Source organism: Carassius gibelio, chromosome A17, assembly GCF_023724105.1.
Source record: "Carassius gibelio isolate Cgi1373 ecotype wild population from Czech Republic chromosome A17, carGib1.2-hapl.c, whole genome shotgun sequence".
Classification (NCBI taxonomy): domain Eukaryota; kingdom Metazoa; phylum Chordata; class Actinopteri; order Cypriniformes; family Cyprinidae; genus Carassius; species Carassius gibelio.
Window position 1 is genome coordinate 26,870,773 of NC_068387.1, and position 27,107 is coordinate 26,897,879.

The 27,107-nt window shown below is 33.4% G+C and overlaps 1 protein-coding gene across 2 annotated transcripts in view; it reads right to left on the reverse strand.

Annotated features, from left to right (window-relative positions):
- LOC127933575 (formin-like) overlaps positions 1–27,107 on the reverse strand; it is a 57,252-nt gene that overhangs the window by 1,646 nt on the left and 28,499 nt on the right. For both annotated transcript variants that reach the window (XM_052530639.1, XM_052530640.1), the window contains 11 exons: positions 21,814–21,901; positions 21,242–21,303; positions 20,930–21,018; positions 19,724–19,853; positions 18,087–18,233; positions 17,916–17,975; positions 16,753–16,873; positions 9,964–10,056; positions 6,718–6,769; positions 795–944; positions 12–93 (listed from right to left, as the gene is read on the reverse strand). In XM_052530639.1, coding sequence (XP_052386599.1) covers positions 12–93; positions 795–944; positions 6,718–6,769; positions 9,964–10,056; positions 16,753–16,873; positions 17,916–17,975; positions 18,087–18,233; positions 19,724–19,853; positions 20,930–21,018; positions 21,242–21,303; positions 21,814–21,901 — 1,074 coding nt within the window. The remainder of the gene's footprint in view (positions 1–11; positions 94–794; positions 945–6,717; positions 6,770–9,963; positions 10,057–16,752; positions 16,874–17,915; positions 17,976–18,086; positions 18,234–19,723; positions 19,854–20,929; positions 21,019–21,241; positions 21,304–21,813; positions 21,902–27,107) is intronic.

Consider the following 27,107-nt stretch of genomic DNA (forward strand, 5'->3'; position numbering starts at 1 on the left):
TGTATTCTCACCAGACTGTTTGCGTTGGTCTTCTTTGTCTCCACTTTCTTCTCAGCCGTGATTTTCTGGACGGTCTGCTGAGCTTCTTTCAGTCTAAAATGAAAGAGCATAATTGTCATCATTTTTTCTGATGATGTTTTCTTGTGAATGGTGGTCAAACGAAAGTCAACTTCGTTTGACATTGGTGTAATAAATGAATGACAGACAATGTTTCTAATAATAGAGCTGCATGGCAGCATGTAAAGAGAAAATTTAATTGGGGCCAGGATAGAGCCTTGAGGAACCTCACACGATAAAACAGCATTAATAGAGGTATATCTCTTAATCTTTGTAATAAAAGATGGATTGGAGATGGGTCTAAAATTACCCAACACTATAGAGGCTAAGTTTTGTTTCTTAAGCAAGGGGTGAACTTTTGCATATCTGAGCAAATCAGGTATAATTCCAGTTTCTAAACAGCGATTTAACATGGTCAAACGAAAGTCAACTTTTCCTCTTATACAAGCTGTTTTGTTTTTAAATGTCACTGAAGTTTTTTAGATTTATGCTTAAGATGAGAAAACAGAACGTAGAAACCAAAATAAACTCAACTGATGGATGATATCTTCTCTAAAACATGGCATTTTTGCCTCTTGAGTAAATGTTTGGATAATTTGATTGAAAACAAAGAGCGGGAAAGTGCATTTCTAAGTGAGAACTGAATATTGGAGGTAGGTTTGATCTGTAAAAGCTTCGCTGAAATCATTAACATGGCTTTAGTCTCTAAACTTCATTGTGAGACGAATGGTCCTCACCTCTCTTTGGAGATGTTTTTATTCTCTCGGTTCCAGATGCTCTTGAAATCATTGCAGAATTCGTACCACAGCATGAAGATATGATTTGGAGAAACCTCTTTCTCTCCAGACTTGGGTTTGAGCCCGAAGTACATCACCATGTCCTGGAAACTAGAAGAAAAATCAGTCAACATGATATCTGCTCTCTCGGGAGAATCGAAAGATGCCATATTTAACATTGAAACATGCATATACAAGTAATACATTGCAACATTTATTTGTTTTATTAAAAGAACATTAAAATGTCTGGTTTACTGGAGCACAAAATGCAAAAAAAAAAAAAAAAAAACAAGAATAAAACTCTCAAATAAAACAAATAAGATCCTATAGGATGTTTCTAGCAAGTTTCTTATTTGGCTGGTTTAAAACAAACAGAGATTTTTCCATGGATCTCATTATAATGAACTTTATTTTTCTCTGAAACTATCGGCTGCTGTTGTGACACACAATGAGAAGATCTTTTCCCATCAAGGGTAAAAGAGCGTGAAAAGAGACTTAACCACAATGTGCTGTTAGTGGCAGAAAATCACGTTCATTGGCCACAAATCAAGTGGAACGGCGAGATTAACGGTCACGCGTGTGATGGATCACACATGAGTTGAAACGAGGAGAAACTCAGTGGAGCGTTAAACACACACACGTCAGGAACGCTCAGGTGCGGATCAACACAGATTCATCAAGCTCTGACGGCAGGACAAATATATTACAGCGGTCACAAACTGAAAAATAAAATAAAATACTAGATTCATCAATCTCCTGATGGCAGGGCAAATATATTACAGCGGTCACAAACTGAAAATAAAATAAAATAAAATAAAATAAAATAAATACAAAAATTTAAAATTAAATTAAATTAAATAAAAAAATACTAGATTTATCAATGTCCTGATGGCAGGAAAAAATCATTCAGATTCCAAACAAATATATAACAGAAATAAAGAAATACATAAATCAAACAGTTTTAGAATATATTAGAGTAATATAATTAAGAAAATAAAATAAGGCAAAAGAAGACCATCAATAATATAATAATTAATAAATATATAATGATAATTTATAAAACAAATAAGATCAAGTAAAAAATATGGCTAAAAATACAAAATATATTATATAAAATAAAAATCACTAAATAACTAATTGGTAATGTAAACACAATCACACTAGAGTAAATAATTTTAATCTTTAAGATAAATTGCAAAGTGAAACAAACTAACAAACACAGTCACACACACATACTCTCTCTCTCTCTCTCTCTCCCACACACACACACACACACTCGTGTGTCAGAGTCTGACACTGATTTATCTTGTCGATCTCAGAGCTGTAGCTGCTGCATTACTGTGCGATTTGCACAGCTTTAATCTGGAATGCATGAAATGTACAGAGTGATTTCTGCTGCCCTCCGACTGTCTGACAAAACCTTAAACCGCAGATAACGCAGATAGTTCAGTTCAGCACTCCTCGTCTCATAAAAGATGTTCACAGAGCTTCCACAAACTGAAAAATCACTCTGGCTATTCCAGGGACACGACAACAAACCGGGACAGCTTAAGCTTAGAAAAACGTTGCGGAAACATTGTTTTGTAATGTTTCTAAAACACTGAAATCCCCAGTTTTCTCAGGGTGATTAGAATGTTATTTAAAGGTTGTAAAAATGTTTCTTACAACATTCATCAAATACAAATAACATCATTATTTGTTTAGGATTGACAGAAAAATCGGAGGGGGTCCAAATATAATAATTTCTGTTTTACTCTCGTTGAAATTCAGAAAGTTTAAAGACAGCCGTGCTTTTACATCAGTCAAACAGGCAAAGTTGGTATCCAAATCAATCTGAATTTCACTTGAGAGGCAGATAAATTTGTGTGCCATTGGTGTAACAAAGGAATGACAGACAATGTTTCTAATAATAGAGCTGCATGGCAGCACGTAAAGAGAAAATTGAATTGGGGCCAGGATAGAGCCTTGAGGAACCCCACATGATAAAACAGCATTAATAGAGGTATATCTCTTAATCTTTGTAATAAAAGATGGATTGGAGATGGGTCTAAAATTACCCAATACTATAGAGGCTAAGTTTTGTTTCTTTAGCAAGGGGTGAACTGTTGCATGTCTGAGCAAATCAGGTATCATGCCAGTTTCTAAACAGCGATTTAACATGTTCACAACATTAAGGAGACGTTTAAGAAAACATGGAGGGATAACATCAATAGAAGAGCCAGAAGGTTTGAGGTGCTCAACTATTTCTTAAAGCTGAGTGCCAGTAATAGGATTAAACCGACTAAAAACAGCAGTACAACTAGGATGAATCGACAGATCAGAGGAAAAGGGACTAATTCTAACGTTTATCTTATTAACAAAATGCTTGAGAGAATCCTCACACATAGATGAAGACACATCAGAAAGAGAACCAACACATGAAGATTGATAGTAGTATTAATAATGTTAAAAAGAGTGTATCTTCAAATGTATCTAAATATATATTAATAATCATTCTATAAACATTATTTATAGTTACTTGAATTTCCGAAAAAAAATTATAAATATTACGTTCTAACATTATTTTCATTCAAACTATTTTTTATATTTTAAGAACATTCAAATGTCTAGTTTTCTCGAGGTGATAAGAATGTTATTTAATAGTTCCAAAAATGTTTCTAACAATGTTCATCAAGGACAAATAACCTCACGAGGGCATTTAGAGAATGCTTATCTAACAACTTTTTATCCCACCATAATGAGAACATTAAGAAAAAGACAACAACATGCAAGACCGTTGTTTAGAACATACATCAAATATTAATTATAGATGATTCCATAAACTTGACATCAAGAAGGCTTGTTCGAAAGGTGTGTGAGAGCTGAGAGTGTTAGCTGGTTTGTAAGATCAAAGCACTGATCGTGTTTAGCGTGTTTGCCACAGAGGACGAGTGTGTAAAGGTGACTCCCTCGGGTCGGGACACATGTGGACGCCCACCCAGGTCCGGACGAGCGCCCGCGGCCCGAATCCATCACCCGCGTGTCACTTTAACGAGGTGCGTCCATGAGAACTCTGAGACTTACTGCTCCTGCGGTCCGAGCGCCAGGCGCTTCTCCAGGACCAAAGTAAAGGGAAATTAAGAGACTCTGGAGCTGCCGGGCTCTTTTGATCAATATTGGCCAATTCAACACCTTCATTAATGTGGAGTCGAGCGAGTCGTCCCTTCTGCTCTTTCAGACGCCACCATGTCGACATCTGCAGCTTATACACACTGCTGTATGTGTGTGTGTGTGTGTGTGAGAGAACAAAACCATTACTCCTATGGAGAGTCCCAAATGCAAGTGTGTGTGTTTCATTTCGCTTTGTTTTGTTTCAGGTTACAAAAAAACTCTCAAATCTAAACAAGGAAAAATAATCAATATGCTTTGTTTGTCCTTTTCCCCTCTATGAAAAGTTCCAGATATTTTCCATGGTGTAGCATCTGGCAGCCGAAGGCTTGCACATAAATCAGCACAAACAGTCTGCAGTATTACTGAACACACACGATAAGAGCGAACGATAACAGAGAGAGTCTGCAGAACACTAAACTCACGCCTGCTCCTGTCCTTCACAGACACTTGCTCCTCACACAGAAATCAATCCCAGAATGCACTCAAACCGCACCAAAATGTTAATAATAAAGACAACCGCTCAAGAGTTTGGGCGCAGTAAGATTAATAAACACTACATCAATCATTTATATCGTTATAAAGATTTCTGTTTCAAATAACTTCACAAGCTTGCCTTTCGATTCCATTCGATTTCGATTTTGGAAATATATCAAGTACAGGACAAACTAATGTTGTAAAATAAACTAAAGAGTTTATAATACGGAAGGCTGAAATTTGCTGATGTGTATTCAAACACTTAAAATAAAAGTGTTTTTGTAGTATTAATACTTACCTTTAGGGATGTTCATTTCGGTTATTATTTTCCTAACCGACAACCGACGCTCTTTAACTGATTATTAACTGTTAAACGACAAGATTATTTTATATTATAATTGAATTAAATAGAAAAGATAAGAGTCTGTGACCTGTTAAAAATACTAACATTTGCGTCCTGGGGAACGAATAAATAGGCCTATACGAGAAATATATTTTTACTTAAATAATAAATGAAGAAAATGAAAGAAAAACGCAGTTTCGGTTCGTTTTGTGCTTCGCGAAAGTAAACCAGACGGCAGAAAGCGGCAACCTAATTTTTCTTTATGCTTATTTCACGCACAAAGATTTGTTTTTATTGTGAATGTACAAAAATAAAGGCAAGCCATTTACAATTTCGATTTTCTTTATGACTAAAAGGAGAAGTTGCTTCCACTGTTAGAAGGAAAAAATTCAAGTTATTGCGCTGGCGCTGCATTCGCGTGCACAATAAGCTTTGCTACCTTGAACATTCAGCCTATTAATTATTATAATAAAATACAGTCAGTCGAACATATGGTAAAAATAACACTCTTTTCAGTTTTAATATGTTATCACCGTACAGTGATATTGGAACGCAATAATGTAGCATTCAAATACATTGCGATGTTGGCTTCGGTTTAGTTTTAGCATAAATTAATTAGTTGTTATATTGCTATAAGTTCTGAAAGGCTTTTTTCTTTTCTAAATACTGTTAATTGAAAGCATTTGTTATGGAGTGAGGGGAACTAAAATAGCCTAGCTATGTTTACAGTTTATTATAATGTTTGTAAATATTTCGCATCCTCATTAGGCCAACTTCTGAATTAAATAATAAAATGCGACTTATCATATGCGACTAATGTTTTTTTTTTCTCTCTAAAAACATCTTTTATATAAACACACGCGTAGAGCATTTTCACAACGTAGCAAACCAAAATTACTGAAAATAAATAAATAAATATATTTTTACAATTTAATTGATTGTATTAATCGTTAACTGGTTAAAATGAACATCCCTACCAACTTTAAATTACATAATTATGTTTCTACTTCAATTTTGTTTTTTTAAATATAATCATTTAAATGGTGGTTGTCGCAAAAACTTGACAAATTTACTCAAACTAAAATAAACACTGAAGAACAATAAAAATGTTGACGAATATGTTATATGGTGCATATTAAGCAAAATGCGAAAGCTATTGTTTTCTCTCCACGTTTGATTGTGCCATGAGACAGGAGACGGGTTCGTTTAGCTGTACACTTTCTTTTAACACCTTTGGATGCTCATTCATGTTTATTTCATGCTGTGACTGTTATTAAAGCAGAGGAGGCGATCAGTTCACAGTGATCTGTCATAGTACCATAAAGGTATTATATTATTTGAATATGTAATCAAATGGACAGAATTTTACATTTGAGACTTTGTTATATATTGTCCCTCTGCATCTCCTGTGTTCCTTCTGGCAGCAAATCATGACAGAAGACCCAACCAAAACAGTTTCCTCCATGTGTTCCCGTTTTTGTTTTTTCAGTTTTTGTTTCCATTGTGTCTGTGGATCCCCTCGTTCATCCCGAATTCCTCCTCCTCCGGCTGGAGCAGGTGGACAGGTCTCTCGAGGACCATACAAGACTGCTCCCGAACCTCCTTTCAAGTTCCCTCCGTCCCTTTCTATGTCGTTACTCTGGGGCGAGGACACGCCTTCCTGGAGGGGGGCGATGTGTCACTCAGTGGACTCTTTCGTCTGTGTTTTCCCTCCTCACGTGTGTCCCAGTTTCTCCCTTGTCTGATTGTATAACTACAGGTTATGTTAGTGTGTCAGTTCTCCTTCCTATTGTGGATTTCCTATTGAGGACTGTTTAATGCTTTTTATAATTATTTGATGGGAGCTATAATGTTTCGTTCATTATCTAACAGGCGAGACTAATCGATTCTTCAGATTTATCTGCTGGAGTTTCTTACCTCTTCTGTGCCGCCTGCAGTCGCTCGTCTTCAGTCTCGTACTGTGATTGTGCTGCAAACGACATGAAAATAAACCATCAATAACAGAGACGAGCCACACATTTCATTTGAATCTAATTTTAATCTATTTATTCATTTGTATTTAATAATTTATTAATGTATTATTGTTATTATTAGATTTCACCACCGAGAACTCTCTTGCGGAGCTAAATAATAGATCATTATTGCACACTGAAATAATACATACATGCATACATACGTATTACATATTTTTATCTGAAGAGAAATACTTTTGAGAAACAGAAGTCTCCAGAAACAACAGAGATGTTAAAGTGCTTGTGTTGATGTATTTTCCTGCGTGTGTGTGTGTGTGTGTGTGTGTGTGGAGTGGCTCCCGTGGAGCTGCTCCATGTAAAAGTGTCTAAATGCAAGGCAGATGTGTGCGGCGGCCGGCCGAGGTGCAAGAATTTATCTCAGGCCAGAGCGCGCCTATGATCTCAGATTTATTGCATTTTCCAGATTCATCCCTTTTTTTTTACTGTGATGGGGGACCTTTCCCACTCACGAGATTTAAGAGGGGGAAGTCGCCCAAAACTGTTCAAAGGCGAGTGTTGGGGGTCTTTGGTGGGGGCGAGTGTGAACAGCGCTCTGAGTGTGTGTGTGTGTGTGTGTGTGACCAGTGGCGTTGGTCTCAGCAGGGGTGGACTGGCGCCTGCGGTCTCTCTCTGCTGTTTGTGCGTGTCGAGCGCGATGTGTGAATTTTCTCCTCAGCTCCGTCTGTAAACATGAAACCAGTAGTGGCTAACTAGAAAGTTATGGGACCTGCACGCTGAGCAGGACAATAAATCCAGCTTTTAAAAGCGACTCGCGGCTCTGAGCGTCCGCCGCGCCGCAGCACTCTGTAAAGAGCCTCAGATTCAGCTTCATTATGAAAAGCCGCCGCAAGCAACACATCGCACTGATCCTCATTGTAAACCACATGAATAATGATATTAAACCCGTCAATCTGTGGCACTTTCTCACGGTCAATCTCTGCGGTCACAAACACAAGCTGATAATCAGAAGAATTAATGACCACGTACAGCACTAGAATAATAACACAATCGACAGCTGATCCAGTCAAACTCCTGAAAAGAATGATACAAATATCTACATAATATGAAATAAATCATTAAATCTTATTTAGGGGGCCACAAGAGAGGGAAAATAGTTTGAATAAAATATAATAAGTAAGATACATTTTTAATTACTAGATAATTATTTAAAAAAAATTAAATGTATACAAATAAATAATTAAGATTAAATTAAGATAAATTACTAAGACAAGATAAATAGATAAACAAGAAAAAAATAAGTAAATATAAATAAATTAGATTAAAATAAGATTAAATAAAACAATAAATAACTAACTAAAAAATGTATGCACATAAATAAATATATTAAAGTTAAAAGTAAATAAATAAATAAAACGTACAATAGAGTAGAATAGAATCATGTTACTTGATAAAAACTATCTTCTAAATAATAAAAATTGATAATATAAATTTTTCATCAGTTTGGTTTTTATGGATGTCTTATGAAGTTTCTTTAATTTATGCTGATTTAAAATAATTAGTACTGAGTGGTTGCATTGAGGTAATGAGCATCTAGTCAGAATCACCATAGAGTAATATGAATGTTCTGTGCTTAATTGTCATGCAAATATGCAAAAAGTCCTAATGGTGCTAATTATAGGCTTAATTTTCCTTATGAACATATAAGGTGTTTAGAGAGAATGAATGAATTAATAAATGAATAAATAAAATGAATGAATGAACAAATGAATGAACGAACAAACGAAAAGACAAGTGAACAAATGATGAATAAATGAACGAACAAATGATGAATGAATGAACAACAATGAATAAACGAATGAACACGCATTATGCAAATGATGAATGAATGAATGAATGAATGAATGAATGATTAATGAACGAATTAACAAACCATTTGAATGAACAACTGGTGAAAGAATGAACAAACCAATGATGAATGAATGAATGAACACATAAATGCACGAATGAATGAACGAACGAACAAAGAAATGAATGAATGAATGAATGAATGAATGAATGAATGAATGAATAAATGAACGAATGAATGAATGAAAGAAATCATGAATGAACAAATGAACACACAAATGCACAAACAAATGATGAATGAATGAACGAATGATGAATGAATGAATGAATGAATGTATGAACGAACGATGAATGAATTAATGAATGAATGAATGAACGAATGAATGAATGAAAGAAATCATGAATGAACAAATGAACACACAAATGCACAAACAAATGATGAATGAATGAACGAATGATGAATGAATGAATGAATGAATGTATGAACGAACGATGAATGAATGAATGAATGAATGAATGAATTAATGAATGAATTAATGAATGAATGATTAATGAATGAATAAACAAACCATTTGAATGAACACCTGGTGAAAGAATGAACAAACCAATGATGAATGAATGAATGAACACATACATGCAAGAATGAATGAACGAACGAGAAAAGAAATGAACGAATGAATGAATGAAAGAAATCATGAATGAACAAATGAACATACACTTGCACAAACCAATGATGAATGAATGAACGAATGAACGTATGATGAATGAACGGACGAACGAACACGCACACACAAACGAATGCTTAATGAATGAATAATGAATAAATGAACAAACACGAAAATGAATGAATGAATGAACGAATGAACAAATGTATGAACGAATGAATGATCAACAAACAATGAATGCTCAAACGAATGATGAATGATTGAACAAACGAATGATGACTGAAAGAACGAACAAATGAACAAACTATGAATAAAGGAATGAACGAATTATGAATGAACGAACAAACATATGCACGAATGAATGAGAAATGAGTGATTAAACGATGATGAATGAAAGAATGAATGAACGAACGAATGATGAATGAAAGAAAAAAATAATGAATGAACTATGAATGAATGAATGGACCAATGATGAATGAACGAACGATGAATGGATGAATGAACGATGAACGCAGTCAGAGTTTACAGCAGCAGAGTGGACGCAGCACATCTGGAGTGACCCGATCCTCATCCAGTCACATCAAGAGCTGAAGGAGTTTCATTCTGGATGTGTTGCTCTGTGTTGCTATATTTCTGTGACAGCTGAAGCTATCATGCATGGTGATGTTTCTGTGACTCACCGGTGCTGACGAAGCTCTCCATCTTGTCCTTAAAGGGCTGTAGATGTTCCTCAGAGGAGTTTTCACACACCTGCTCAACCTCCTTCACACACGCTGCAGGACAAACACATGAAGAAATACTATTTACTGTCTACAGCCTACAAATACACATGTCAGACTTTGCATCAGTGACTCATCAATGGATGCCCTGCAGTGAATGGGTGCCGTCAGAATGAGAGTCTGATAAAAACATCACAATAATCCACAGCACTCCAGTCCATCAGTGAACATCTGGAGAAGACAAAACCTGAAACACATCCAGCATTAAGATGATTTAGAGCTGTTTAAACGCTGCTTGATCTGTGCAGATTTCTCTCCTGATTCAGAACAGAACACTTTTTCACTGGAGGAAGTGTTATTATGGATTATAGACTCTATGTGTTTGAGTTAAAATCATCTTAATGCTGGATGTGTTTCAGGTTTTGTCTTCTCCAGCTGTTCACTGATGGACTGGAGTGCTGTGGATTATTGGGATGTTTTTATCAGACTCTCATTCTGACGGCACCCATTCACTGCAGAGCATCCATTGATGAGACACTGATGCAGTGCTACATTTCTACAAACCTGACGAAGAAACAAACTCATCTTGGACGACCTGAGCATATTTCCAGTGCATTTTTAGCTGAACTATTCCTTTAATTAAAGATGTTTTTTTTTTCGATTTTGTATAAAATGTTTGATAAAAATAAAATAGAGATGGTAAAAATGTTGCATGCAGTTCATTAATCATACTAGAAATGGCAGGTCAAGTCAAGCACATTGTGTACCTGATACAGTGTTTCCCATAATGCACAGCATACTGCAGGAATCATATATTATGAACGGATGGGCTGCTGAATGAAGCAGTAACGAGGTGAATTAATGAAGCGCAGGTGAGTCCTGCATATCAAGTTTCTAGCACATCCATAAACGAGTTAAACAAGAAACATGAGGATGAGGTGTGTGAATCTCATCTCAAACAGATGAGCATCAAAGACGCTTCTGGAGCGAATTCAACAGAACCAGAGCAAGAATGCTTTTGATTATTGGTGTCAAACATGAGAACTCGTTTATGAGTTTTCTAATGATTTCAGAGCATGCAGCTCATTATGATGACGGCGAGGTTGTTTTCTGTCTCATCATCTCAGCGACAAACTGCGTGGTTCGCGTCTTTGAGCCAATCAGCTGAGCTGTAAACGTCATGTGATGACACGAAGCAGCACAGATGTGGATGGAGTTTGAGCCGCTGTTCGTTTGTGTTGTTTGTGCTCCTCAGAGTCTCTGTTGTGCTGCCAAACAACTGCATTCACACAAACTCACAGAAATCACTCAGCAACTCCGTTCCCTGGCATCCAAACATGAACGCCGCGTATGTGGACGGATATGTTTAGCATTAATGAATCTAGTAAATACCAACATGTGTTTATCATTGCAGCAGCTATAATATGTTTTCATACAGAGCTCATACTTTTACATAAAGGCAATTGATTTGTTCTTAGGAATAACAATCTAAAAATAATAATAATAATAATAATATATGATTTATCTTTACATCAAATCTTTACTTAACTATACAAAAATAAATAAGTAATAATTACCTGTTTTTTGTTTTGTTTTTTTATTGGTCAATACAAATCAAAATAAACAATTCCTCAAACCTCACCAGAAAATCCCTGAGATTGCATCTATGATGATTATCAATTTTCATAAGATGAACTGAATTGAACAGAAAAGAAACACATGTATACATAATCTATTTTCTAAATGCATTTAAAAAATAATGAATTTGTAATAAATTGTTTCAGTGTTATTTTAATATCACTGAAATATTATTATAGTTTTGGTTAATATTCTAAATTATATTTTCTGTTGATTCACTTGAAAGTTTTAGTAGTTTTGTCGAATTTTTGTAATTAAATAGTTTTTTTACATTTGTATATGTCAGTGTTATTTTGTATACTTTTGATTATTTTATTTAATTGAATTAGATTTTATTTAATATTTTCAGTTCCACTAAGTTTTAGTAATTTTGTTGTTTTTGTTAAGTGAAATTAAACTGAACTAGCTGTATATATATATATATATATATATATATATATATATATATATATGCTGAAGAGACGAGAGCTGATTTATCTCGACACGCCAGCCTTGGCCAGTCAGCGAGGATTTATACGGCTCTGAAAGAGCTCTGAGGTTGTATATAATTGTGGATTATCTACTGAAATTCTTCGGCTTTGCCCCCGATGGAAATGATCCACTGTACGCTATATAAATAACTCCTGGCTGGCTCGCCAGACAAATGTCTTGTCTCCCGAAAAACTTTCCAAAACATGACGTCTAAAGCCCTGTGAGCCAGAGTTTGTATGCGTGTACAAGCATGATTTCGGTTAATTTGCTCTTTCATCATTGCGAGCCGTGGAGTACGCGAGGAATGCCTGTATTGTTTTCACTCGTGCCATATGGCCTCCATTGATGCTCCACTTACACAGCTAACAGAAGACATTCCCATAACATTTATTAAAGGATATGTAAATGTTAGGACAAAAAAACATGTTTACAGAACATTCCTATAATTAATATTTGATATAGATTCTTGTAATTTTGATTGGAAACACTGATGTTCTCAAAACATGCTTCTAGAGCACAAGAGTTGTTCATCAAACCCTCAAAGTATGAGTTAAAGACATTCACAAACTGACACTAAACGAGATGCAACCTCCACACAAACACACACGGATCGTTCAGTCTGTGTAGAGACATGACTGAGAGCGCTTCATCTGGAAACGCTCAATAATGGTCAGTCCAGAGCTGTTATTCTTTGATAATCATTACTCATGCGATGATGTTTGTCTCTTTGTCATTAGAATGTACGAATAACAGCTGTACTTTCCGTCTCTGAAGTGTTTTTTTTTTTGTGTCTCTTTTGTGTTTTTATTATTTTGCCCAAAGTTGCCTGGATATTCCCGGGGCTCTTCGTGCATGAAGCGGTTAGTAGGTTTTGTTTATCGGGATTGCGGTCGCGCTTCCCAGGGAAATTACACGGCAATTACACCAGCGGCGTAATCAAAAGAGCAGCGTTTGACCCACGTCTGGATTCAGACAGCAACTTACAGCCGCATCCGACGGGTTCATGTTCCTCTGATTAATGCAGAGACACATTGCGCTATTAACCGAACTTCAGCTTTTAGATGCTTCTTTATCTCCAGTCTGTCCACTCTATATAAAAAAGAGACAATATCGTAGAGGAAATATTGTATTTAATGCTAGAATTCAAGCTAAGAGGCTTTATCTGAAGTAAAGTGATCAGGCTGAACTGAAGAGAGACTGTAGTATGAAACCCTTTTAACCCTGTTGAGAGCAAAGGAGCAGAAATGGGGATCAGATTTCTGGTAAAAGTTGAAGAGAGCGGCGCGGAGGGCAGAGGGGCAGTCGGGGTGTCTCAGGGCATCTCTGACTCGCTCTGCTCTCAGAGTTCAGACGTGTAAAGGTCCCTAGAGACTGAGTCTGTGTCGTGACCCCTCCGTGTCACACACCACGGGTGTAAGATCAGCAAACACTAGCCCTCAAATACACAACATCCACCTACTGTCTCTGATATTAGCCCCTGTCCAAATAAAACATCCCATCAGTTATCGCTCCTACACTGCAATATCTGAATTCAAGTGACTAGCAGTTACATACTTTTGCTGAGAATCTCACGTGTGAGTTTAAAGAGAGTTCAATCTCAATACAAGAGAATTGGGCCTTAATTAGGGACCTTTTATTTTTGGTCAAATTCCTTTTTCTTTTAAACCATCTTAATGGTTTAAATCAATATTCCTAATCATAAAGGAGGAAAATTCACCTGAATCCACAAATTGTATAAATAATATTTTTTGTGTTTTAGTTTTTTTGCCCCCAAATCAAAAAGGACATATTATTACGTGAAAGTAAAAAAAAACTGAAAGTATTAATTTAATTTCACTACATTTTACACAAAATTCACTACATTTTAGAAGTCAGAAATCTCAATGAAGAGATATTAGGGCCATTTAAAATCTGTTTTATTTTTCACAAATTCAGTGTTATTTCTTATTTTTTCTTTCTTATTTTTTTCTGGAATTAATTGAAATGATTTTTTTAAATTGTAATCATCTAAAAGTAAAAATAAAATAAAAAATTAATAATTAAGTTAATGTTTAAAGTAAAAATCACCCCCCCCCCATTCTGAATGTATTTTTTATATTATTTTTGTATATTTTATTGGTTTCATTCAATTTTAATAATGAATAAATCAAATAAATTCATAAACAAATAACAAGAGAATAATTTATTACTCTTTTAACAATAATAGCACCCTATGAATTTTTTCTTCCAGAGATTCTGTGTCTGTTTTAATTTTTCTGGATTCTGATTTAATGATTTAATACAGTTTATTACCAAAAACTGAACTAATCAAATGTATATAACTAACAATTTAATTAATCCTAAAGTCTATGTAAACTCCTTTAATGTTTTGTCAAAGTGCTGCACAAATAAAGTTAAAGTGAAAATAATAATAATAAAAAAGAATGAAAAATTGTGTGATATTCCTTAAAAAAAATTAAATTAAATTAATATATTTTATATTAGTATTAGTATTTTATATTAGTATTTTAAATTAGTATATTTTATAAACTTTTTATACTTACACAGCTCTAACATAACTGAATAAAATGTTGTTGTTTTTTCTCTTTAAATGAATAAACATATGAGAGTTTGAGAGCTTTCAAATTCATCAAATCTCCTGAATGATGTTACTTCATGTAACTGAAGTTTTTATTCGTGACAGTAAAATGTTTGATTTTGCAGATTCACTCAAAGGCTTCGTCGTCTCTATGTCAGATGCACAGACCTCAAATCTTGAGTCAGAAACTCTTGGAGAGACTCTCCTCCACGCTCACACTGAACAGAAATGACTGCAGGAATAATTAGGAACACTTGCAGCTCTTTATGAAGCACGGCATTAATATTTATCCCTGTCTGCTGCCGTTGTAGGTGCGATCTGGTGCCAGCGCCCGAGGACCCGCGTTTGAGGCTTTTTTGTTGTGGTGTGGATCAAATGCGAAGGCCCTTATTCTGTATTTATTGTCTTGCGTTTGCTTGCTAATAAATGAGTGACAGACAGCTCTAGGTGGGGCGGCAGTGGTTTTGTAGCCGGTTTGTATTTTCCCCCGGGTCACTGAGGATCAGAGTTTTTAACAGCGATTCTCAAATGGAGGGGAATGAGGAGAGAGCATATCTAATTGCTTTCATATGCCATGTTATTGGCTGATTTAAATAATTGCAGACACCGGGGGCTGGGGGAGGCATGACCTTTGACCCCTGTGGCAGCCCGGAGTAAAGGCTACGGTAAAAATGACTTTTCCAGTGTTAAATGAAAAGAAATAGCTTTTAAATGCATTGTAATTGACAGTGTCACAAACTTCTGTTTGCTCATTCCTACTGCTTTTCCTTGCGAAGGAAATGTTTAAAATGTTTAACTCTGAATTTACCACTTTTTTAAATTAATAATCTAAGAAATTCTTTTAAATTTTAAATTACATTTGAGCCACATCAAAAACTGATGCAATGTATAAATGTATATGTATATGTACAATAAATGTGCAGTTTTACTGTATTGGGGTTATATATATATATATATATATATATATATATATATATATATATATATACAGATAATAGTATTTGATTTAAATATATCGTAGACTGTAATTTTTAAGACCATATAATCTGAGAATTATCAGTATTAACTCCAGTGGAATATATTTAATTAAATTCCTTTGAGCTTATAACTTATGATTGCTCAAAAACTGTCCACATTTATGAAACCTGAATATTTATTTCTAACAAAACATCAAAACATCATAAATATTACTTTGAAAAGCTTTCAAACAAACAAAAATAATTAATTTAACTTGAATAAACTTTCTCTTTCAGATGAAAAAAGTGATCAGTTTTTCATGCTGCAATGGTTCATCAAGATTAATGTTCATTATCAAAATTCAGTCCAAAAGTGTGTGAGACATGGAAAAAAGACTAAATTTATTTTACAAAAGTTTTTTGACACTAATATAACTTCATAATTTTACAAAAAGTATTTTTGACACTAATGATACTCCATACTGTATTTAACCGGGTCAAAATGACCAGAACACAAAGCATGTAAAAAAATTTTTAAAGGTTATATCTCTTAAAAATAATTGTAAAAAATCTAGGAGAAAAAATAGATGTGTATTTTGAGGGTCTAAAACATTTTTAAAGGTGAATGATTCACTGACTCACTTTGAACCACAAATTGACCAAGTAACCTGAGAAGAGTCACTGGACAAATCTGTGAATCAATCTGAACAACTCTGTTTAGTGAATAGATTCAGAAGAGTCACTGTGATCTTGTTCCAGATGAATCTGTATTTTTTTGAATGAATCGTTTGAATGAATGATTCACTGACTCACTTTGAACCACAAATTGACAAAGTAACCTGTCGAGAGTCACTGAACCAATCTGTGATTCAATCTGTTAAGTAAATAGATTCAAAAGACTCACTGGGATGAAGCTGGCTATTAACGTTATTCTCATTTTACAGTCACTGTGTATAAAACAAATTATAATAAATAGCTGGAGCGTCTGAGTTTGTCTTGAGGTTTCCGAACAGCTGCTGTCCCTTTTCCATTGTGAGACGCTGTCTTTTTGCACATCTTAAGCATTAATTAAGCACGACATCACAGACATACAGCTGAGATTCATACCTGTCAGCTCCTTCTTTAACTTGCGAAGGTCTTTTGCGAGATCTTCAAACTTGACCTGAGCGGCGTGGAAGAGATCCTGAGGTTCAGGAAGCGGGAAAACGCTCTTCTCTGTTCCTGCGTTCTGAAACCACAACAACACATCCGTCAGAAAGAAAGAGAATCTGTTAGTTTTTGTGTTTTAACTCAGTATTTCTGTCGTGTTTTCCAGTAAAATTTACCAATTTTCCCAATCATAAAGGAGGAAGAATCAACTGCCCAAATTTTGTGAATAATTTAAAGTAAAGCCCCTTTTTTTTTATTCTGCTATTTGTTTTAACGATCAAAAAGGATATATAATTATTATTATTATTATTATTATTATTATTATTACAATTTAGTAATTCATTACATTTTATAAGTCTGAGATCTCAATATTAGGGCCCTATAAAATCTGTTTTATTTTTCACAAATTCAGTTTTTTCTGGAATCAATTGAAATGGTTTAATTCAATTTTAATAATCAAAAAGTTACAAATTAAAAAATAAAACACACACACACACACATATTTTTTCTTCTTTTTTTAACAATTTAATAATTAAGTAACCCCTCCCCCCAATTCTGTGTTTTTTATATATATATATTTGTATATTTTATGTTTTTTATGGTTTAATCCAACTTTAAGAATTCATAAGTAAATTAAATTCATAAAAGTTAACAAGATAATAATTTATTACACTTTTAACAATAATTGTACCCAGTATTTCTGTCTTGTTTTCCAGTTAAATTTTCCAACTGAAGATACATTTACTTAAGATACAAATGACCATATGAAGAGATATGAAGATATATGTCTTGTTTAAGCTTAAAACATGAACAAATATTGGTATGGACTGATATTTGTTATTTTTAAAGCAAAAACTCACTTCATTTTAATACTTTTTTGGTCTTTTTATCATAAGTTATTTTGCATCTCTGATAAATGAGTTTATAATCTCATAACTCTCATGTTATTTCTCAGAATTGCATGTTTACATCTTGCAGTTTCTGTTTTTATTTCTCAGAATTGTCAGAAAAAGTCACAATTGCCAGTAACAGAGAGCACCTGCACGGTTAAAAAACATTCAATAAAATAATATAGAATAGAGTAAAATCCATTAATAGAGAAAATTAAAAGAAAAGAGTACCTTGTCCATGTTTCGCAGGTAGTATGACACTACATAATCCACCAGACTCATACGATTGTCCTGATGGGAAAGAAGGTCAATGGCAGATGTTGAGCTGACCCAATCACACCCAGGCAACTCTTCAACACATATTTAGTGCAGGATTATGGTTTATGAGGGGTATTTTCATACCCTGCTCTTGACATCTTTTAGTTTAGGCAGAATCTCCAGTCCGAATCCGTCCGCCTGTCCTCTGGTCCGGTTTCCACCGTTCATGTAGTTTCCAAAAGCCAAGATGAGGCCGATCACGTCCTTCACACTGTCATTATCAAGAAAAGCCTGAAAAGACACATACATACTTCAGAATACAACACTATCAAACACTGTACTGCACTGTGTCACAGGTATCATGTCAGAAAGCTAAATATTATTTGTATGATCTTTTTAATGTTTTATACAAATATAAATATTATCTTTATGATTTGTCTTATTTATTTTAATAGACATTTCATTTTCAAATACAAATTTATTTTATGAATATTGTTTGTTTTAACATAAGTGTTTTTTACAAATTCAAATATTATTTTTATGAATATTTTTATTTTAATATAAATATTTTTTTCTAATACAAATGTAATTTTTATTAATATTTCTTATTTTAATATAAGTGTTTTTTACAAATATTATTTTATGAATATTTTTGTTTTAATATGTGTTTTTTACAAATACAAATACAAATATTATTTTTTTTTTGTATAAATGTTTTTTACTAATAAAAAAGTCATTTTTATGAATACTTCTTATTTTAATATAAATGGTTTTTTTACAAATAAAAATATTATTTTTATTAATATTTTTTATTTTAATATAAATGTTTTTTATAAACACAAATATTATTTTTACTAATATTTTTTATTTTAATATAAATGTTTTTTTTTACAAAAGCAAATATTATTTTCATAGTTATTTTTTTATATAAATGTTTAGTTTTTTACAAATACAAATATTAGTTTTATTTCTGATTTCATTATTTTTATTTAGTTTACATTTTTAATCTTATTAAATAATGTGTTAAGTTGATGTTAAAAATCATGTTTGTTGCCGCTTCTGGTAGATGCATAATTTTATGTAATTTTTATGAGCTATTTATTATATATATATATATATATATATATATATATATATATATATATATATATATATATATATATATATATATATTCACTGTATATAGTATTAGATTTTACTTGTAGAGAATGGTTTGAATGCTATTTTTTAATCCTAAACAGAAATGGCTACTGGCATTTCGGAAATTTGGCAACTCAAGGAATTTACATACATTGTAACAATAACATGTATATATTAAATTGACGGTTTCCATTAGGCGTCTTTTCAATTCGCAATTTTTAATTTACAAAATTTGAAGGTTATGGAAACACGCATGCCAGTGAAAAACAAGGACGAGTTGATTGTGAGGAGAGCATGCATATCGCCCAGCCATGCTCGCATTCACGCAAAGTAGACTTGTTGACAAGTTTGGGTGAAGATCTATTTCTTTCAGTGTCCTGTAGTTGGCGATATCACAGAATAAACTGCTGCAGAGGAAGCTAAATGCCATGCAAAATGTAATGGGTACAAATGTACTACTGGAGTGAAAAGTACAAATGCTTATTAAAAAATGTAGAGAACAATATCGTTGATACTCAGTAAAACTACAGAGTATAAAAAATAAATACTCAAGTACCGTAATTAATTACATTTACTCAAATAGTTTACACAAACACAAAAGAAGAAAGCACGCAGTTTTGGCTCTCTGGACTCTATTGTACCTTGCTCACAGCAGAGATGATCTCCAGCTTCCGATGGACGGATGATATGGAGTCCACAAACACAGACTGGAATATGATGCAGTGCACGCGGCGGGCGAAGTCGGGAATCTGTGAGAGTTCGTACAGGAATCTGTGCAGGAGGACACCAATCAGATCAATGCCTCACACAAACACACCAATCTGGACGCAAGCAAGTGCACAAGTGTGATTGAGACGAATGTTACAGAGGATTGCATGCGGATGGACTCGCTACAGTGAGGGTCAAAGGTCACGCACAGCTGGCTGATTCTGAAGAAAGTGGTGGTGGTTTAACAGGAACACTTCAGATGTTTGTGCAGCAAATATTATTCATTATTATAAAATGTGTTTATTTAGTGTTGTAAAGTGTGCAGATTAATGTCTGATGTCTGATACTCTGCAAAAACATTTTTCCAAGTTAAGCAAAGAAACTTATGAAAGATTATTGAAGCATAATTTGCTACCAGCATTTTAGTACCTTTAATATACTAATATAGTTTAGTTCATACTTTTAATTTTTTTTTATTTAATTAAATTTTTTTTTATATTTTCTATTTTCATGATAATTTTAGATAAGGTTTTAGTCATTTTGCTATGCTTTTGTCATTTTTATTGGTTTATATATATATATTTAATACATTTTATTTCAGTACATTAAACATATGTTTACACAGTACATTTTTAGTACATTAAACTAAATTCAAATTAGAAATGTTGCTAGCTGAAATAAAATAAGTTTTAAAGTTTTTTATATATTTTAATTTATTTCATTTAACATGTATTTATTTATTTATAGTTAAAATAATTTATGTTTTATGGTTTTAATTTAGTTACTATAATAGCTCTTTTTGCAAGAAAATGCTAGTTAAGTTTTCCATAATCTAAATTTAATTTCTATTTCTTTGTGATTATTTGTGAAATCTATTAGCGATTTCTGAGTGAAAATTGCTTTGAAGTAAATCTTACGATAAATCTGTGCATATTGCGTGAAAGTTACCAGGTTTTATTAACACATATAATTTTAACATTTTATTTTGACACATTTTGTAGCATTTTTGCTTTTGGGAATCATTCACGTGCTGAAGAAGTCTTGCATGTTCTCTCAATTTTTCTTTTGAGAAAAAAACGACATGATGGAAAGTTTTGATTGATATTTTTTTAGCGAATGAGAGCGGCTGAATGACGTACTGTTCAGGTTTATCCAGGAGCTTCACCTCGTCTTCTTTAGACGTCTCGTAGTGTTTTCTGATCTTCTCCAGTTCATCAGGCTGAGCTCTCTGTCAACATTCACAACAAAACCATTCGAAGTCACACAAGTCATTTCAGGAACATAAAACACAGCCTCTGCACAATTATAACGTCAAATCACATGCAACCAAGAGCCGACCTCTCATCAAATCACTCACTTTGTGCAATATTACATGTAATATTGAAAAGTGGATTTTCATTACATTAGGTGACAGAAGGAGAATAAGAATCAGGTTTAATCTGGCGACTCACGTTCTCATATAAAGCTTCGATGGTCTCCAGATCCACCACAGAATGATCCACCGTCAGAACAGCTGAAACAAACCGCATCCGTCCGTTTACCACAAGAATACATATTTGGCAAATTGCTCCTTTTAAATCAAAAGTGTTTTTTGTCTTTGATTTGCAAACTTAAAGATTGACCAGAAAATGTGACATTTTGAAATTTAAAAAAACATAGCTTCATCAGAATAATGAGCTTTGTGAACACACAAATAAATCTTAAACATGTTTTGGAAATGTTAAAGAGACATATAACTTAAATGATGTCTCTTACTGAAATATGAAGTATAAAACCCACGAAAGACTCATTTATTTTAAAAATCCACATCGTTTCATAGATATTTTGGACTAAGGGGGGCGCCATTATTTCAGTGACATCAAAAAGTTTAACTCGGTGAGATACTCGCAAAAAAAGGAACATTAAGTACCTTCGCGGTCAAAAAATAAATAGCTCATAAAAATTGCATAAATATTGCAAAAAAATAAATATATATATATATATATTGGAGGGGATGTGAAGTTGTTTGAAATGCTGATCTCACCCTGCTGAATGTCCTTCATCTCCAGATGGAGGCTGGATATTAATATTCCCACGGCCTGAGAGCGTTTCCCATCCAGCAGCTTGATGAGCTACAAGAAGAAGCTCACAATTAAACACATCAACACATCAAAATACCAATAATGGTTATCGGAACACTGTAAAGTAATTAGAGCCCGACCGATATATCATTTTCCCCGATATCATCGGCCGATATGAGTTTGTCACAGATATATCGGTTTCAGCAAATATGCAACCGATTTGTTAATTATTTTTTGATCACCACTTTTGATTGATCATTGCTAAAAATGTGTTTGTATGTATATATATTCTGTTTATGTAGGCTATATACTGTATTCTATATACAGTACCAGTCAAAAGTTTGGAAGTGTATTCAAACTTTTGACAATACTGTACCTTAATATAGCCTACGCATAAAAATATCAGCCGATATATCGTTATCTTTCTTATTTTACTACCTAATATCGGTATCACCCCCCCCCCCCCCAAACCCCAAAACAACATATCACTCCGGATCTAGAAGTAATTAAATCTCACTTAATAATGTGCTTCATGTGGTAACGTGGTTTTAATGAAGTTCTTAGTTCTATTTTTGACAGAAATTAATACTTTTATTCATCAGGGACACATTAAATTGATCAATAGTGAGAGTAAAGACATATGTAATGTTACAGTATATTTCTATTTTGAATAAATGTTGTTCTTTTGAACTGTCTATTCATCATTGAATAATGAAAAATAAAATGTATCACAGTTTCAAAATAAATTCAGCCTTGAGCAGAAGATAATTCTTTCAGAAACATTAAAATAAAATCATACTAACCTCAAACTTTTAAACAATAAAAATTAAAATAACATACGATACATTAAAATACATAAATGTATTAAATCTAATAAATGTTAATGTAAATACATCATCAGTACTGAAGTCCTGACAAAAGTATATTTAATTCAACATTCGGTCCTTATTCTTTCACATAATTTCCCACCAGTCTCCAGTGTAACTGAATGACAGTGTTTCTGTAAACCAGCATAATAAATCTCAAGAATTGAGTTTTTGTCACGTCCCATCAGTGAAAACCTCACGCCACATTCATGGGACACTGTCACAATTAGGATCTCGCTGTGAGACAAAGAAAAACCAGCAGAAAGTGGCTCCATAAAAGGCCATCGTTGAGCTCTGGACGAGCGCAGAGGAGGTTTTATAACAAACTATAAATTCACAGGATTTTTATTTGTACCTACACATGGTCACAATTACTAATGACCGAATTCCCTCATAAAGGCCACGAGAGTTTTGGCACGCTAAAGAGCCGCTCTAAAACTTAATGTCTAGCTCTTCTTCATTAGGATTAACGCGGCGGTGAACTGCTGCAGCGTTCAGTGGGAACCAGCGCAACGGCCTTCAGATGTGAGTATTGCATTACAGCAGGTGAAGAGGGCGTTCATTATTAATGTGAGCAGAGACACTTGCACACACACACACGCACACACACACACACACACACACACACACACACACTCAAACTCAAACAAAGACAGACACGCTAATGAACCCAACCATTGCAGAGCCAGTGATCTCCTACAGCTCTCTCCCACCACTCCACACCTTTAATTATAAATATTGTATAATATTGTAAAAAGCGTCTGCTAAATGCATAAATTTAATTTTACATTTAATTTAATTGAATTAAATAAATTGTATATATATATATATATATATATATATATATATATATATATACACACATATATACACACACACACACACACACACATTTAAGAAATGTTTTGTTATATATTAACATTTAGTCATTTAGCAGACACTTTTATCCAGAGCGACTTACAAATGGGGACAACAGAAGCAATCAAAATCAATAAAAGAGCAATAATATGCAAGTGATATAACAAGTCTGGTAGCTTAATGCAGTACACGTAGCAAGTTTTTTTTTTTAAATAATTAATAAAAAGAAAACAGATAGAAATAAAAAAGAATAGAGCAAGCTAGTGTTAGAGGCCTTTTTTGGCTCTTGGTAATTAAATAATAAATAAAAAGAAAACAAATAAATAGAATACAAAAATAATATTTTTTTAGGCAAACATCAATGCCTTGAATTTTATGCAAGCAGCTATTGGAAGCCAGTGCAAACTGATAAACAGAGGTGTGATGTGTATTCTGGTTTAATTTTAAAGGTTTAATAGAACTGACTGGAAGACCTGCCAAGAGAGCATTGCATTTTGATAAAGTGATGGGTTTGCTGGAATCACAAGCAGTTCTGTCTTGGCAAGGTTGAGTTGCAGGTGATGGTCCATCATCCAGGAAGAAATGTCTGTTAGACAAGCTGAGATGCGAATAGCCACCGTCGGATCATCAGCATGGAATGAGAGGTAGAGTTGAGTGTCGTCAGCATAGCAGTGGTATGAAAAGCCATGTTTCTGAATGAGAAAGCCTAGTGATGCCATGTAGACAAAGAAGAGAAGCGGTCCAAGAACTGAGCCCTGAGGCACCCCAGTAGCAAGATACCTTTAAGGACCTATCTGAGAGATTCAAACCACAGACGTGCTGTTCCTTGAGATGCCCTTTTGCCAATACTGTTGACAGGAGATACTGGTGGTTCTCTGTATCAATAGCAGAGGACAGATCCTGCAAGACAAGTGTTGAAGGTTTGTAATCCTCTCTTGTTGGCTTCAACAACTGAGAGCAAGACTCGGTCAAATGTCCACTTCTAAAACCAGACTGGCTGCTGTCGAGGAGGTTGTTCTGTGTGAGAAAGGCAGAGACTTGGTGGAAAACAATTCATTCAAGAGTTGCAATGAAGGGTAGAAGAGAAACCAGTCTGTAGTTCTTTAGAAGATTTAGGTTAAGAGTTGGTTTCTTAAGAAGTGTGGTTATACGAGCATGTTTAAATGGTGAGGGTAATATATATATATATATGTAGGGGACAAGGCACAGATAGCTGTGCATTAAATTATTTGCTGTGCACCGCTTCTGTTTTAGAGCCAGTGTTCTGGAAAGGAAACTGGAGTCAGTATTAAGCCTACTAAATGCATTTAATAAACACGTAAAGTTTTTAAAGCACAGCGAGCAGCTGCTTGAGTAAACATCATTATTACATTGTTCCATGAGGTGAAGATCATGAATTCTGGAATTTTAAACACAGAATACCTTGATCTACAGTCGGTAGTCAAACGCTTCCCAGAATAGATGCCAATAAACACAGCGTTAGAGACTTAAAGCTAGAAACAATTAAAATGTCAGTTTGTTTAAGAATCATCATTACTGTTCAAGCTACATATTAATAATGATTCATCTGACCGTGTGATGTTTACATACTTCACAGAGCTAGAGAGACGTCAAGACACGAGAGACACACCAGAAGACACAGCAGACAGGACAGATAATAAAATAAAATAAAATAAAATAAAATAAAATAAAATAAAATAAAATTAAATTAAATTAAATAAAATTAAATTAAATTAAATTGCAACAGACATGTTTTAATAATAATAAAATAATAAAATAAAATGTCAAAAGATGAGAAACACCAGAACATATAACAGGCAGGACAAAAAATAAAATAAAAAATAAAATATTTTTAATAAAATAATAAAATGTTAAATGATGAGAGACATGCAAGAACAGGCAAGAGAGAAAAAAAATATTTAAAATAAAATAAAAATGCAACAGGCAGGACATATTTTTTTAAATAAATAAATAATTTCTTTAAAAAAAATGTTAAAGGATGAGAGACACAAGAACACACAACATAGAACAAAAAACATATAAAAAAAAATGACACAACATAAAATAAATTGTTAAAAAATGATACACACATCAGAACATGCTACAGGAAGGATAGAAAAAATATTTTAAAAAAATAAATAAAATAAAATAAAATAAAAAAATAATAAAATAAAATGTTAAAGGATGAGAGACACGCAACAGAAAGGACAGAAAAAAAAACATTAAAAACAAAATAAAATAATAAAATAAAATGTTAAAGGATAAGAGACACATCAGAACATGCAGGAGACAGGACAGAAAAAAAGGTTATTATTATTCGGAAGTCTTTATATGCTCAGATATTCAGACACATGTTCTCCTGAAGCCACCTGTTAGTCATTAAAGCTCGTCCAGTGAGCAGACAGAGATGACAGAGGCTCCGCCCCCTCATGTTTGATATGTTAATCAGGAGCGAGGAAAGGCGCCGGGGGTCCGTGCGGCGGATGCTTCTCAACACATGACACAAATTAGCTTCGGTGTGTGACCTCCACTGATTCCACATTGATTGTGTTTTCAGGAGAGCTGCGCTGCTGATAGACGCCTTTCCACACACCATTTCTGTATTATCTACATGTGTCTGACACAAACACACACAAGCACTTCATTTACATAATACGTGCACAGATCAAAACACACATACACACGCTTTCCCAAACGCTGACAGATTCCCTCAACTCTCCCAACAGACTCAGACCTGGAGGGGAAAATAAAGAACTAAAAATAAATGTTTCATTTCTATTTATAAAAATAATTGATAAATATACATTAATAATATTTATAAAAATAAATAACAAATATAAATACATATTTTATAAATAAATAATATTTTGATGAATAATCAGTGATTTCAGCTATATTACACACAGAAATGCAACAAGAGAGACTATCCTATATAACTTCATTAATTGTAATTAATCCAAAATATATTTTATACATAAGTTAAATGACTAATTTATAATAATAATTGCATATATTATTAGCTTTCCATTAATATTTTTATTACATTTTATTTTACATTTTATTACTCTTTTCAATTTCACTCTGCTTTCAGTTTTTGATTGTTTTTTTATTTTATATATTTTTTATTCATATAAAATATGTCTTTATGTCTTAAATGTTACTTACTTTTTTTGACTATTTTTTATTTATATATAAATATATTTTACACATAGATATCTGTATGCATAAATATATATATATATATATATATATATATATATATATATATATATATATATATATATATATATATATATATTTATATGTGTAATGTATATTCAAGAAATTCATTTTAATTGATTTAAAATGTTTTATGTATGCATATACTGTATGCATATAGGTTAAAATTCAAATTCACTTTCATGTCTGAAAAACCATTGCAGGCTTGTATTAATGAATCATTAATGCTCACAGCCGCTCTATCGATCTGGTCCCAACACACCTGACGCTCTCTGTATTGCTCTGTATTGCTCTGTCAGGACATCGACTCGAGT